The 16,961-nt window shown below is 35.8% G+C and overlaps 1 protein-coding gene across 1 annotated transcript in view; it reads right to left on the bottom strand.

Moving 5' to 3' along the window:
* Positions 1–16,961, bottom strand: part of LOC145687346 (D-lactate dehydrogenase, mitochondrial-like) — a 50,105-nt gene that overhangs the window by 23,673 nt on the left and 9,471 nt on the right. Inside the window, exon 2 of the mRNA XM_081760804.1 lies at positions 2,157–2,411. Within this exon, the coding sequence (XP_081616930.1) occupies positions 2,157–2,411 (255 nt within the window). The remainder of the gene's footprint in view (positions 1–2,156; positions 2,412–16,961) is intronic.

Below are 16,961 nucleotides of genomic sequence, written 5' to 3'. Positions count from 1 at the left end.
TACCACCATAAAAGTAGCACAACTAAGAAGCATGAATATTAAAACTTCTGAAAACTAGTGAATGAAGAGGATGGAGACAAAGTTACACTAAAGAATGTAAAATAACGTATAGAAAGTTGAATGAAAATTAAGAAGGGAAATCAGCAAAGACATGGAATTATGCAATAGATTCTGGTGATGCCGCATTCAAGAGCACCCAGTAGGAATACAAAGATCTGGTCCGAAGCGTAGCTAATCAGATAGGTCTGTCTTATTTGATTTCTACTGGTGGTCAAGCTCCGTTCTATTATGATCCACACGTGGTTGATAAAGCTTAGATCTGAAGGCCTAGAAGGCTAAAGTAGAAGACGTATACCCAGTAGAGCAAGTTGAGTTCGCCAGGAGGTATGGGGACGTGCGATATACTACTGGAAGATAGGATACTAAAAGTGTTCAAATAAGATCGTAGATTTGACAACATGAATGAAGACCAGCGACGAATGGGATAATTTGTCAGAAAATGATGTGTAGTCGTATATGAGGAATGAGAACGGAATGGCCAATAAATAAATATGAAACATACGATTAGTCAATCACGAGTCGAAAATAATTTTCAGAAACCCCCCAAAAATGGCTGTTATGTCATTATCCATGCAACTTCCATTTACTCTGGCTCTAAACACCGCAGTATGACTTAGTGGTCCACACGTGACATTGAAATTGTTAATGTTGCTCGCACTGTCTGACGTATTAAAGACCCCTGTTTGAGCTAAAGGAGGCGGACTATGAAAGATTATGATGATTATGAAAGAATTGGAGTGAGAATGTGGAAAGAAACGAGTTAACCCCGAGAAAATTTATGGATGTAATGTTGTCCACCACAATATCACGTTGCATATGATCAGAGCAAAATTACCCTTGAACCAGAGGTGTGAGCTCTTCCGCTGAACCACCGTGTTCCAGTCCAAGAAAAAGCATAATAGGTAACAGTTTTTAATGTCGTAAACAATTTTTGATATGGCAAAAATTCGCCTGAAGCTTGAATTAAACTTCAGAATTTTAACCCCTGTACACTGAGAAAAAATGTATGTGGCGTACGTAAAATCGTATGTTACATTTGTAAATCTGTAGTTTTTGGATTTAACGTACAACAAACGTATAACTGAAAACGCATGTTTTATAATACTTTCTGTATAAGTGTTCCATCTGTACGTACTTTCCATATGAAACAATATAGGCGGTCAGGATCACACATACAAATGGACGTATATTCTATAGCTGATGAAGGTAACATATATATATGTATATATATATATATATATATATATATATATATATATATATATATATATATATATATATATATATATATATATATATGTAATATAAGACCATTAGATATCAGACATCCTGCAACGGCATGATGTAATATCTAAGGTCAGTGCCTATGTAGCATACGTATAACGTATGCTCCGTACTGATTTCTGTAGTAAGTAAGAGGATTCCATATATTTGTACAATATACCACTGTGCGGAGAACGGATTTTTCTCAGTGTAGTCATGTATTACAGACTCGAGGTTAGAAAGAACTGGTCATTCGATAAAAGCTTAATGCCGATGTTGAAAGTAGAAAATAAATTCTGGACTGGAGACGTTAGCATGTATTTCAACCATTATGATAACTTACTAGACTAAAAAGACATCAAAAGTTTTATATATACAGAACTCGGGACAAAAGAATTTTCATAATTTCCTTCAACAGTTCTTTTCACTCTTGTTCGTTTAGTTTAACGTCCCATGAATATGCACGGAGGCTAAGGGAGACAATGATAATGAGATAGATGATAATGATGAATAACAAAAGTGGGAGAAAATGAGACAATCCCGAAAAATCACATACACATCATGTTCATCCATGACATGCTTCACTTGAGTTCTGGAATCGAATCAGGGACCCTATGCATCAGAGCTGAGTGCTCTACCATTGTCCTAGGATTGCAGTTCGTCCAGAGCAATGACGGATATAAGAATCTACAATATACATGAATCGGTAAATTTCTTCGTTCCGCAGAGTGTTTCTCGATACTTATTTTCATATAATATAACCATATAGATCAAATATGCTATGCTATAACATAATCATAGCTTATAATAGTAAAGCATTATAGCCAACATACCTGTATTGGAACAGATCCTCCTTCTAGCCCAGTACCTGTACTGCGTGGAACCATTGGTATGTTTTCTCTATAACAAAGTTTAGCAGTTTCACTCACTTGACCAACTGACTGCGGCCACACTACTAGGTCAGGAAGTCCTAATTTTAAAGGTCCTTCATCGCGTCCATGTTGTTCTCGTACTGCCTCTGAAGAGGATACATTATTGTCTCCAACAATTCCCATAAACTTAAGTTCCAAACCTTTACTGCAATTCGCCTTTAAAAAGCATACAGGAACGTTAAGAGGAAATTTGCATGTAAAATTACATAATTATGAAGAAATACAGTTATATCATAAATATAACGATATATAGGTCGTTAATGGTCGTAATTTGTCATTACACACACACATAAGATTCCACAAGAGAAACAATGATGCCGCGACACAATGGATCCAAAGAGTTGTCATTTCGAAAGTGGTCAGATAGTGAAACAATGCAACCTCGGTGCGAGCCAAAGTCAAATATTCCGAAACCTTCAGATCCCATTGTATATCACCAATCTGGTTATTAAGTTTAAAAGATATCAAAAGTAAAATGTGATATCTATATGATAAAATGTAAGTCTATGTTCTGACGACCAGTCCAAGCGGAATACCAGTTGAGATCTACCAAACTGTATATAGAACCAAATCCTAAACGCAAAGCTGCAGGCGTGGCAAAATACCTGAAGGTGAGGCGGATTACAGCTATCAGACATCTGCATCAACTAAGCTGTCATGGGAGAGCCGGAAGACGTAAACGTTTCCTTAACATAGTCAATATAGTTAAGCGAAAACAGTGGATAAACATGGTGGAGCACCATTTGGCGCTTTCTGATGAATCCATATTTTCCCAATTTTCATCTAGCGAACTCACATATGTCTAGGGATAAACCCTTCAGGAATTCCACTTGGATTGCTTACAATCAATGTTCAAACATGGAGGGTTTTCACTGATGGCATGAGAACCCAATTCAAACTCTAAACATTCCCAGTTGCTGAAATGTGTTAGCACGCTCAACAGCGCTGGACACATTAATGTTTTCCAGAGAATGCTGCCGATATTTTCCACTGGGATGCTTCCAAAAGTAACTCTATGGCGGCTGATGCTTATTGACAAAAATATCCAACCGTGGCAAACACAAAATAGCATCCAAATACTGCCATGTATCAACCAGTCCCTGGATATGAAACCAAATGAGCATATTTGGGCTATTTTCGATCGTGCCATCAGACGGTATCCCCAGAAACTCGCTTCACGTGGAAAACTTCTCCAATGGTTTCGTGAAGAATGGGCAAAATCCCCCAGGTCCAAATCACGAAACTTATTAATTGCATGATTCGGCGGGCTAAGACTTTGCTTCAAGTCAATCAACAAGATATGATAATGGTATATTAACATCTACTACGTTACAAAGATTTTGTTGATGCCATTTTTTCATGTCTTCCAGATTCTGTGAAGCTTTTGATGTTCCTTTGAAGCTACAGAGATGCCGGGACGATTAAGCATTGAGGAGAGAGCTAAAATTGCAGCAAGATTTAAGATGAGGCAGTCTGTAATTCAGGTCCAACGGTGATGGAGAGGCAGCGTTGCCAATGTGTGTGTAATTGCACAAAATGTGTGCAATTTTGGTTTGTTTGTGCATTTTGTGTGTAATGCCAATCTGTGTGTATTTTGTGTGTAATTTGGCACAATTAAAAATTTTGATCATTGATGATTTTTACGAAGTTCCTTTCATTCAAATATTCATTATTTCTACCATTTTTTTTTTCTGAAAATTGCCGTCTAAAAACTACGTGCTCCAACGCCTGACTCCAGGCCAGCGCAATAAAACAGAGAAAATAGCAACTTATTTGTTATTATTGTTAATCTCTTGTTATTTTCTGTACAGTATGATGATAAAACATATCTTGCTTCCTTGGTACCTCACTTCTTGTTTTTCAGAGGCGGGTGTCATGACATCCCCAAGCAAAGACGTTTTGTTCAAGCAAGCAATGTGAATGAATGTTGACCCTCGATGTTGGCCAAAACATGAGCCGGAGGTGGTAAGAAGTCTTGTCTTCTCACCACTTGTGAAGAAAATGCCATTTTGCAAACAGAAGAACGACAGAGTGGCCGATGTCCAATTAAAAACATTAAGTACGTTGAAAGCAATGGCGCAGACTTTCCAAGATTTATGTGGGTGCATATCAATGGCGGGTCATATTAGCCTATATGTTTTCAGGGAAGTCTCGATGTTTGATTGATTTACTTTTAGTTAAAATATTTTATGAACATTGTCATAAAGGCCTGAGCTGAGAGAAAGTAAAATATATCGGTACTATAGGCCTAAGGATAAATTGGGGCTGCCCTAGCTCAGTCGGTAACACGACTGATTTAAACGCAAGAGAAACTGGTTCAAACCCAGGTTCAAGCTAAAATCTTGTGGGTGCGCCGCACCCATAAGATTATTCATGTGGGTGCTGGAGCTTTGGAGCACCCACGTAGTCGGCGCGCATCGTTGAAAGTAAAATGAAAGTGACAATGGGCGGGAAGGTGACGGTTTTACAATAATAATAATAATAAATCAAACGCTGAATCCTTGAACAATGGCTGGTCAATGTACAGTACACTCATGTTCAAAATGATTGTCGCATATCTATAACGGTCGTATTGTGCGAATATAATTGGATAATAAACTCGCAAGGTACTTTTAGTACTGTTACTATGTGTATAATCGGGAAATGTATATTTGTGCTAAATTTCATTGAAAAAAAATACAAATACGAAAATTAGAATAAGTACATCAAAATGTTGCTAAATGGACAAGAAAAGTTTTTTCGTTATATTGTTCTTATTTTACAGATCTTTTGACATGAAATTTACCCCATACATGTCTCTACCGATTAAACACATAGTAAGAGTGTTAAATGTACCCTGCGATATCATTATCCAAATATATTCGCTCAACAAGTCTGTTATAGATATGCGACAATCATTTTGGACATGAGTGTACGTATAGGTATGTACGTCATTAGACATAATATACATATAGATAGGTAGTTATGTATTGTGTAATGCTGTGTGCACTGTCTTACAGTTTGTGTGTAAAATTGTGCAATTTGGACGGAAGATGTGTGTAATTTTGCTTGCAGTGTCTGGCAACACTGTGGAGAGGTCAACATGAAAGGCAAACAATTATGGATGCAAAAACAACTAAAAATTGCCACAAAAAGATAATTACTACCGGAAATGTCGTGGACATTAAGAGATCAAGTATGCTCTCGATTTCGGTATCAGAGGAAAAGCTTTTCAAAATCAACAAGGCGGGTTGTAAGAGAGTGGCATCACACGCTATTCTACGTGTGCAATTCTCCACAAAGAGTTACATTACAAAACATGGAAGCCTATTATGTCCAAAAGTTGTACCCAGATAATTGCGATAGGTGTGTTGAATTTTGTGAAATTATGCTCAAGTGGCATGAAGATCAACACCTGTTTGGAAAAAAAAAAAAAAAAAAAAAAAAAAATCTGTCGAATGATGAAGTTGTGTTTCATGTAGGAGTGTTCGTTAATCGTCATAATAGCTATTATTGAGCAGAAGGTGATCCCAAAGAGACCACTGAAAACATGCAGGGCAACCCGAAAGTGACAGTGTGGTATGGATTAACTTCTCCCCGTATTATTCGACTCTATCTATTGAGAGACACTATGAACGCTTAAAGATGCCTGGAAATGTTAGAAAATTTTATATGGCCTCAATTTGTGAAAAGGACGAGTCATGTGATTTATTACTTATGCAAGATGGAGCTCCCCTTCATTGCGCCTTATCAGTAAGACAATAGCTTGATGAACGTTTCACAGAGCGCTAGGTAGGTCGTCGGGAACACAGAATAGCCAGCACGAAGTCCAGACATCATCCCATGCGATTTCTTATTGGGAAGGGGGGTGGGCTAAAGAAGAAGTGTATCGCAGCAAACCACAAATTCTTGGCGAACTTGAGAATAAGATTCGTGAGGTCATAAGTGGTGTTCTTGCTGAGGTATTGAGGAAGGTCGTAGCAAACGTACTTGTTCGTTTGGGACAGTGTCTAGAAAATACTGGAGCACACATTGAGTTGTAACTTTTGGAAAGATAAGACTACATGTGTGAAAAAATTGAGTTTATACCTTCAATATTTTAGGAAGGAAAATATTAAAAATAGGAAGTTCCTTCACCCTACCCTATATATCACATCACATTCCACCCTATATAAATAGTCAAAAGTCACTCTTGTCCTGAAAGGAGGCCGTGCTGGCCCACCGGGACATGTCCCGGTGTGCCCTCCGAAACATCACATTATAAAGGTACAAGTTTTTCATAAAAATTCTTACAATTATTATGTAAAGAGCGCGCGATAAGAACAGTGCGCTCTTTACATAAGGCGCCCTTGCGAAACCGCATCGAAGATAAATGGTTTTATTTATTCTTCTGTATAACACGGTTCTGTACAATAAATACATACTGTTACTGTTAGTAAATAAACCCGTGAACAGTAGAGTCCGCCCTGCGCATAGGGTGCCCTGCAAAACATTATTTTATAAATAAATGGTTCTAGTTGTTCTTCCGTACACCAGTTCTGCATAGTAAATTCATACAGTGGATGTTAGTAAAGAACCTGTGAAGGTTACAGTGCGCCCTTACAAAGGCGGCCTGCAAAATATCACATTATAAATATTTTTTAAATTCTATATACTAGTTTTGTATTATACATTAATACCGTTGCTATTGGCAAAGAACAGGTAAAGAATACAATCACTTTTCAAAAAATATGTGTAATGCCAGTAAAGCAAATAACATGTAGGTCTATTTGGTAAGATAATATAGAAATTTTCGTGCTGCTACTTATTTATTGCCCCCCCCCCAAAAAAAAAACTTTCAGAAGGTAAGCGCAACCGATATACACAGTTTAAAAATTCAAGCTTTTAAGTTCTTTATTTACACATTTGATTGTTCCTGTGTGTTTTAGAGCAGTGTTCGAATAATCAGTGCGTTTTGAATTTCTAAAATATAGCTATATTGATTTAGTTTGACAAAAGACATATTACAAGAACTAAAAGTGTTTCTCTAGTAACGACGTTTTCACAGTTTAGCTATTTACGATACTAAACTAATTGATGGTTTTAATACATAAAATGATGTCCATATATGATGTCCATATATAATATAACAAACGTCGGGGGGTGATTCTTGACTCTGAGATAAAACAAAAAGTATACACCAACCTAGGTGTAAAAATGCCTACTTTCGGCGCCTTGATCACACGAAAATTTATCGGAAAAATGTGAAAACAGCCATAATTCAAGAAGAAAACGTCGGATCGAAGTTGGATTGCCCATTATTTTTAGTCATAGATTCCATTAGTGTACAATTGGATATAGTGCAGTGGGGGCGCAAGGGTGAATCCCAAAGAAACTGGAGTATTGCTTCGAGTATGTTATCAAACGCTAAATAACGGAAATAAACAACAATCAAGTACAAGATTTCAACAATCAAAAATAATAATACATCGTTCAGGTTCAAAGATCACTTAGAACTTGAAAGAAAGAGAGATACACATGTGTGACTGATCTATTTTGTCTCAGTACAGAGGAAGTTCTCGGAAGAAGAAATACATGAAAAGAAGTCTTTAACGTATCACAGTTATATCTTCTAGGCCAGGGTTTCTCAACCTTGGGTCGCGAGTGGCTTTCATGGGGGTCGCAAAGATATGCGGAAGAAATAAATATAATTATAATCTAATACCGGAAAATATTTTTAAATATATTTTGAATTTTGTTTTCATAGGTATATTTTTATTTTTATACATACTGTTAAGAACAACAAAAAATCAATTCAAATGAAAGAGGTACGAGACGAAATTAATGAGAATTGCATATTGAAATGCCAGGAAAATACAAATGCATCAAAACCTGCATATTGAAATACAGTTAAAATTGAAATCTAATGAGATACCTGAGCATGGTCTGATTGTCCGTTCACACTAGTGCGACAATGTCCCGTTCAATCTTCGTGATGCACTTTATCAAGTAATTTAAAATACTCAATAACTTTTTTTAACAACTGTCCAAGCTTTTTTAACCAAAGTTAGAAATTACTTTTTTTTTATCATATGACTCAAAATTAAGGAAGTTATGGAGTTTTAAAATTTTCAAACGACCTCCCTTTTGAAACAGTATGACGGATCGGAATTGATGTATTTGTAATATGAATGAAACGACGAAATTTTGTTTTAATCCATTCGCTTTTAGGGAAGTTATTGTATCCACTATATACACGAAATGGATTCTACTATTATAGGAATAGATGAATATCATGGGATCTCCGCAGTAGGAATATTAAAAATCCCACAGAAGCTTATTACGAACCAGAAATTATAAAGGGGGTCGCTGGCAAGAGATGTAATAAAATGAGGGTCGCTGCAAGTAGAGATGATAAAATCGGGGTCATGATAGGAATTGGAGGAGAACCACTGCTTTAGGCTAATAGTGACGGATGATAGACAAACGGCTTCCTGTCCAAGTTGCGAGTGTGTAAAAATGGAAAAAATAACTTTGATCCAGATTAGGTTTAAAATAACTGTGTATAGGACAGTCGGGTATCTATAGAAATATAAAATGTAGTATCTAAAAATGTAAAGATTCTATGTGATGAACGAGTATACAAGGGATTCTCCAAATGTTGCATGAATACATATTGGGTAAAAGCAAGCTGCAATAAAGGGTTTCCTTCTCGTAATATGTAATTCCGTAGAATATGATACTTCCGTGGATAGAAGCAACAAACATGGACAAAACATGAGATGTTGCACACGTTGCATAACGATACAAAGAAATGCGCTGGAGCAGTGTACTTGATTTATCCGTTAGGTAATCTTCTTCTAGGGATACTTTTGAAGGGCTTTTCCACTCCCTTGGAGTTGGCAAACCGCCCCTTTCCTCTGAGCTACGAAAAAAATACATTGCTATTGTGAATGTAACAAAATAGCATTCTAATGAAGCCCACTTAAATTTTGAATTTGTCACTGCTGGAGATTTTTTTTAGAAGATCGTTTCAATTACATCCAAACAATGGGGGAAAAACTTTTTCCGAAGTTTTAATGTACAGTACCTTGAAGCTGAATGGAATGCCTACAAGGAGGAAAGAGAATGTGGCGCTTTGCTTACAAGTAGCAGCACGTACGTAGCTCATAGTACTTCACTAAGGACATAATGCTTTGGCCACACACTACCGAACTATCGTCACTTGTGTGCCAATTTCGAGCGGTTCGCGGAAAGCTGTCTTGCAGTTTTGTTGTGGAATAGCGTCAATTAGCGTGTCTGTGTTGTAGTAGGCATCTACGCAACTTGTAAGTGATATGCTGTACATAGTCTGATGCTCTGGTGTAAAGTGTGGAATTGCTATATAGCATTATAGGAACTGTTACATTATAGGAAGGAAATCGCATTTTCATGTAACGGTTTAAATGGGGAAGGAAAAACTCGTGGCCCCTTATTCCTTCCCCATTTTGAACCGGTACATGAAAATACGATTTTCTCCATGTTTGCCTGCGCCAATTTTGAAAATTCCTTTACTAGTCGATTTCTCTCGCCGAGTACTACAAGAATCAGTTAAAAACTCGCGGGTCCTTTTTTCCTCCCCATTTTGAACCGGTACATGAAAATGTGATTTTCTTCATGTTTGCTTGTGCCGATTTTGAAAATTGTTTCACTAATATATTTCTCTGGCCAAGTACTACAAGAATCAGTTAAAAACTCGCGGGCCCTTTTTTCCTCCCCCCAGGACATTGTCTCCATAGTCTTTCAGGTAATATTATTCAATATTAAAGCAGTGACTCGCGTAGCACCAATGGAACGCGTACCACGTACTGACAAACCACGTTATACTTAAAAGGCACAACAGTACCACAAAGAAAGGATAGTTAAAAGCGCCTATGCCCTTGAATGGAACTCGAACCTATAATGGATTGCGCCTCGCGATTTGAAGTCAACTACCCGAAACCAGTCGGTTATTGTCACCGGCAACCACTAGCCTATAGATGTTCATCAGTCTTTCTCACTAGAGACAAACACCAGTACTCTCTCTATAAATGTACTTAAGTGAATGTAATATATATTATTAATAATCGAAAAAGAACAATGGGTCAATCTAAAGCTATATCCAGAACCACAGTTTACTAGCAGAGGTAAAAGTGAGGGAGGAGTCGTCCCTCTACTTCTAAGAAATATATATATGGCGTCCCTCCACTTCCTAAAAAAATGCAATGGGCAAAGGATGTAGGTTTCTGTGCTTTCGGCATCTATGGTCACTTAGCTCGACACGTATCAGGTACAACGATAACGTTGTATGTATCATTGACAATCTGTGCCTATTTACAGAAAGGGATCAGAGGCGAATTATGTGAGCAATATAATGTATAATGAAAAAGAAAGACATATAGAGATTTCGATATTATTATTTTGTAATCGGTAGCTAAAATATAAGTTGTTGTTACTATAGCAACGATATAGATAATTGTACATATACGTGGACATCTTAACGAATAAATAAGTGTGTATGAAAGGTCTATATATATTTTATTATATGTGCAGAAAAGCTAATTAGATATACTTATCATGGCCAAATATTAAAAGCCAATTAAGAAAGTGATAAAACGCGTTGGGTTATTTAGAAGATTAACTTAAAATACGAACCAGGCCCTTATAAAAATTGGTGCCTCACCACGGGAGTTATATAAAGTATCGTTTCGAAGGTCTAGTAAAAACGGCATTTCAACGCAATTTTAATATCACAATTTTGCGAAGTGGAAAAGTAATTAAACGAAATATGGCCACGGAAAGTGATAATTTGGTTGATGGTCAAAGTGTGAATCCTGAATTGACTCCGAGGGACAATTTGGCAGACATTCTAAAAGATTTGGCTCAACAGATAAAAAATCAGTCCGAGCAGATAAAAAACCAATCGGAGCAAGTGAATGAAAAACTGGACCAGCAAATGCAACATGTGGATGAAAAATTGGACCAGCAAATGCAATATGTGAATGAAAAATTGGCCAGAAATTAACGCAACTAGCCAACGACTTTGATGAAAAAATAGTAAAATTGAATCAACGTAATGAAGATAGATGGTAGCATGTGCAACATCAGTTAGATCAAATGAACTTACATGTGGTGCAAAAATTCGAGAAATACGAAGAGAAAATAGAAAAAGTTGTACAGCGAAGCACAGAAATTCAAGAATCTATGGATGTTTTAAAATCGACAATTAACGCACATGAAAACTACATCAAAGTACTGCAAGATGAAGTTAATTTCATCAAAGAAAGATGCATTCCCGGAACTTCATTTCAGGATACCGAAGGCACGAGTCATCCTATAGCCACAGGTTGGGTACCTGATCATCCTCCAAGAGCAACATTGGAATTTGCTGGATCATCGAGTGGTGTAGAGAGTAGTGGCGGAGAAGAACGAGAGAGGCAAACATCCAAACGCAGACACGTCTCCAGTAGAGGTATGAAGACATCTACAGGTAATCAATTACGGTTTAGCGAAGTAAAGTCGCTCACAAAGTTTAGTGGTGTGCCAGGAGATATACCCGCTAGGGCATTTCTCGAAAAATTTCAGGATGAATGTGAGCTCATTGGTGTAAATGAGTCTCAATTCTTAAAAATATTACCGCATATCTTGTTGCCACCTTGCTTAACATGGTTTAAGGCTATTAGAAGTAGTCTTCATTCGTATTCAGATTTTAAGAATGCTCTTTTGTCGAATTATGAAAACGATTTTATGGTAGCAAATAGAGATGTTGTTTTACGAACGAACCACTACAATCCAAAGTTACACCGTAGTGTTACTGAATTTGTACTATCAACATATCATGAGCTAAGATCATTAAATCCGAATCATCCGGAATCCCGAATTATAGCTTCAATTAGGATCTTATTGGGGGTATGTTTAGTACAAGGGGTCCAGAAGCACGTAAAAAACACAAAATTTACAGGAGAAATGAGTGATGCAAGTACTTAGACGTAACATAACGTAACCAAACCTAACCTAACCTAAAATAAACTAACGTAAGCTAACCTGAACGAACCTAAACTAACGTAATATTAGTAGAAATAAGCGAAATTCAATCATTTTTTGGAAAATTATGCGGGACTCTTACACTAATATAACATAAACTAAACTAACCTAACGTAACCTAAACTAGCCTAACCTAACTTAAACTAATCAACCCTACCCTAAACTAACCGAATGTGAACAGAAATTACCAAAATTGTAACATTTTTTTAGAGAAAAGAGCTGGACCCCTTCTGCTAAACATAGGCCTCTTATTGCCATTTAGATTACAACAGTTGTTAATGTCAGCTCAGTGCATTAATTTCAATCATTTAATTATGCTCATTCAGAGTTATGAGAGTCAATCTGCAATTCAAAATAACAATAAGATGCAGGATAGAGGTCAGGGTAATTATGCACGTAATCAGACACAATATGCATCTGTTCGTAATGTAGATATACAACCTGAAAATGATACTAATGTTCGTAATTTCAATAATAGAATGAGTAGTTATAATGGTACCGGAAATCAAACGCAACCTAATTATAGAAATGGGGCTAGGAATTTTAGAATTAACAACAGGAATTACAGTAGGAGTAATAGTTATCGCAGATCTTCACAAAATCAATTTGCAGATGGCAGGAATTTTGTAAACAGGAATCAAAATATGGTATCATCCTATGAAAGACAAGCACGTACACAAGATTGTGCTATACAATGTTCCTTAAATGAACCCTTCGAACGTATAACTTGAACTGACAAAAAGGCGTCCGATGGATTTGTATTAAATTGGCCTTTGCTTACGTCTATGGTTGATATGTTCTTCAGTCGATTTATTATTAAAATGTATGTTAAAACATATGTAATTATGAAATATTTTGATTATGGGTAAAACTCATTATTTACGGAATATTGACGAAGTTAATTTATGGCAGTTAACTGAAAATATTATTGATTTGTTCCTTATAGTTTTGTTGCAATTTCCTTTTATAGCACTAATTGAAGAAATGATAATTTGTGTTTCTTGTCTTTTGCAAAGTTATCTCATAATTATTTATTTGAATATTATGAATATTTAAAAATAAAAGATCGTAATTTTAATGTAAACTTATGAAAGTAATATGAAATAGATGTAATTTATTACATGGAAGGAATAAGAGTAATGAATATCGAATCTCTTGATTTTTCAAAACTTATTAATGTATTAAATGATGACCATCAATGCGTTTATATGTTCCAACTTTGTGGACTTCTGATCTTATCAATATCTAATCTTATGAAGATCTTTGTTTATAAAGAGTGTTGTTTGCATATGAAGGAATAGTTGATTTTGTATCCTATAAAGAAACTATTAGTTAGGTTTAATTCTTGAATAGCCTTAATTATGATAATTGTAATTCGTCGTTATTAATACTGAGATATACTGACAAATATAAGAATGTGTGATGTTATAGTATATTATATATAAATGGAAAAGTTAATTATGTATGTGCATTAAAGTTGATATTATATATATGAGGGCTATTCAAAAGATAAATGTTTCATGATATATAACCCAGGGTTCTTTCCTTCATAGTAAAACTATTATGGAAGTCCCGTTCGAGGCGACATCTACAACGATATCGTTGTATGTATCATTGGCAATCTGTGCCTATTTACAGAAGGGATCAGAGGCGAATTATGTGAGCAATATAATGTATAATGAAAAAGAAAGACATATAGAGATTTCGATATTATTTTGTAATCGGTAGCTAAAATATAAGTTGTTGTTACTATAGCAACGATATAGATAATTGTACATATACGTGGACATCTTAACGAATAAATAAGTGTGTATGAAAGGTCTATATATATTTTATTATATGTGCAGAAAAGCTAATTAGATATACTTATCATGGTGAAATATTAAAAGCCAATTAAGAAAGTGATAAAACGCGTTGGGTTATTTAGAAGATTAACTTAAAATACGAACCAGGCCCTTACACAGGAATTACGTACCTCGACGAGCACACTATCCGGAGAAAAGGAAAGAAGCAGACTGGAACCTATAAGTTAGGTACCACCCCGGCATTTACCTGGTGTGAATAAGGAAAACCCAGGAAAACCTCATTCAGGAAGGCTGGCCTGAGAAAGTTTTTTATACTTTCTCGACTGAGTGAATCTACCGGGAATCGAACCCGGGACCGTTCACACCGAAGGCGAGAATGTTAGCGACTACGCCACGCGGGGTCACTATAATGAGCGAAGATAGGCACAGAGGACGGCGTGGTATCATGTGTCTCCCTATCTTTTTCGATCCACTTTTTCCGTCTGTTACTTAGACATAATTTCCAGTTAATAAAATTATAATGATGAGCCTCGTTGGCTCACTACTGGAGCGCTCACCTCTGGTGTGTGGAGTGCCTGTTTCATCGATCGCAGCTCGCGTTAAGTGCACTTTGTGGTGGGCAAACAACATGTGCATTCTCTCGAGGATCTTTTGTTTCCTCTTCTTTCTTTCTTCCACCATTTCATTCATCATCATCATCGTCTCCCTTAGCCTCGGAACATAAACGTGAAATGTTAAACTAAAACCTAAACTACAGTATATATACTCACCATATAAATAAATATAATGGTAATGTATACATACATATACACTATATAATAGTAACTTGTAATCTAGCAAGTATACAATACTTGGAGGAATAAGCGTACGGAAGCCAAAGAGAGTAATGCTTTTCGGAATCCAAATTGATCAAAACATGGATCTATAATATTCACATCTTATAAGTACTGGTTTTTGTCTATGTCAGTGATCTAAAATTAAATCTTTCAGTTTAAAGTGTGTAAGTGATTTAACAATGTAAGACTTTCTGAAAATCTACTAATGAAAGTAATAATAATACACCGCCTTATGCAGAGTCGTTTTGATGTATGATTAGCGTCATACTAAAGGTTTGACTACTGCAGGAAACATATGTTAATCGAGCTATTTAGTATGGCACTAATTACGTGTCAGAACGACTCTGCATAATGCCCACAGTGTTTATACTAGTTGTTGGAGTAGCTTCATTCGTGTGTATTTCGGAATTTAGGACATACGACTATATTCTTTCCTTAAGTCCTCGTTAATACCTAAACTCAGTGGCGGCGATTGGAAGTTACAAGTGGGGGGGCAAGATATGATCTGAATATGTGTATATCAATGTTAGTGTTCCTAACACTGTGTTTGACGAAAGGTTGTATAACTAATAGGATACTATCTTTTCCAGTTGAAATACCATATATGGTGTTTCATATTTAATTAAGTAAATTGACAAGAGCAACGCACATAGGTACTAACCCTTGATTCCTTGCTCATGAACATCTTAAAATTCAGTCTGGAAAGTTGTGATCAGATTATTTAATAACATATTTGCAAAACAAATAAATAGAAAGGATATTATTAATCATACTAATGAATAATGAGGCTTGTTTTGTAGAAGTTATATTGAAACTGGGGATTAATGAATAACTTACATTTTTAACTCCACACTTGCCATTAAATGTATGTTATTACTCTTAGAAAATGAAAGACAGTAAATACTACATGCATATGCTACAACGCAATTGTAATATTAATTCCTTCGAACTGCAATTAAAACGCAATTCCTGTAGCTGTCTTAACTCCACGGGAAGACAAATAACCAATAGGCCTACACACTTACGCAACGACAAATATTATATGGTACCATTTTTTCTATGAACCAGTAATATCCAAAAACTTTACATTTCCAAATGAAACTATATACATTAACCATTTTAAATTATGGCTTTTTAAAGGTAAATTATTGAATTTCAGTCAATCAGCTACAGCATCATCCATTTTTATCCTAGGATCATGGTTAGTACCTCATTCTCTTTAGAATAGAACAACCTTTCAAACGGTTCCATTTACGTTTTCCTATTATGTCTCTAACGCAGGAAATTTTGAGGGAAATCTGGATTTTTTTCTGATTTTTTTTCAAACTTTGATCCCCTCTGGACCCCTTTTGTTAACGCACAAATCTCAAAATCAACTGAAAACTATGAAGGGGTGTACTAAATGTGTATAAATGTTTCAAGCTTCTACTTGAAAACTAAGTGCAAGAAAATGTTTACCAATGAGCTAAGAACATTTCCACAATGCCCCAGATGACCCGGATGTAATATAAAATTTTCCTGAAACATTACTATTTATCCTATGATCATTGTTCGTACATCATTCCCTTAAGAATAGAACATACTTTCAAACGGTACCACTCACATGTCTCCATCATGTACTAGTACCTGAGGTGGGAAAATCATGAAGAAATGGATTATTTGTTTAAAAAATATTCCTTCTTTGTACTTTTCTGTTCCTCTGTACCCCTCTGTTTCAACGCAGAGATCTGAAACAAATCTGAAAAATACTTAGGCGTGCACTAAATGTGTGTGCAAAATTTCAGTGTTTTAGGTACAAAAGTAAGCTTTGCAAAAAGTAATTTTAAAAGTCATAACAAAAAATATTTTTAGTTATGACGTCATCACACTACGTCTCGACGCAAAAAGACGTGGAAACATATGTAACGTGTTCTATAATGCCTCCAGTCTTGAGAAAAAAACGGAAGTAAAAAGCTTTTTTGGTACTTTTTTAAATCGAATAATGAAGATTCTAGCCTATCACCGAAAAATATATGATATAATTTAAAAGTTAAGTGGTCACTTCA

The sequence above is a fragment of the Thermobia domestica genome, chromosome 1 (genome assembly GCF_964235325.1).
Source record: "Thermobia domestica chromosome 1, izTheDome1.hap1.1, whole genome shotgun sequence".
Taxonomy (NCBI): Eukaryota; Metazoa; Arthropoda; class Insecta; order Zygentoma; family Lepismatidae; genus Thermobia; species Thermobia domestica.
Note: the sequence above shows the minus strand (reverse complement) of the source record. Positions and strands in the feature narration are given on the sequence as shown.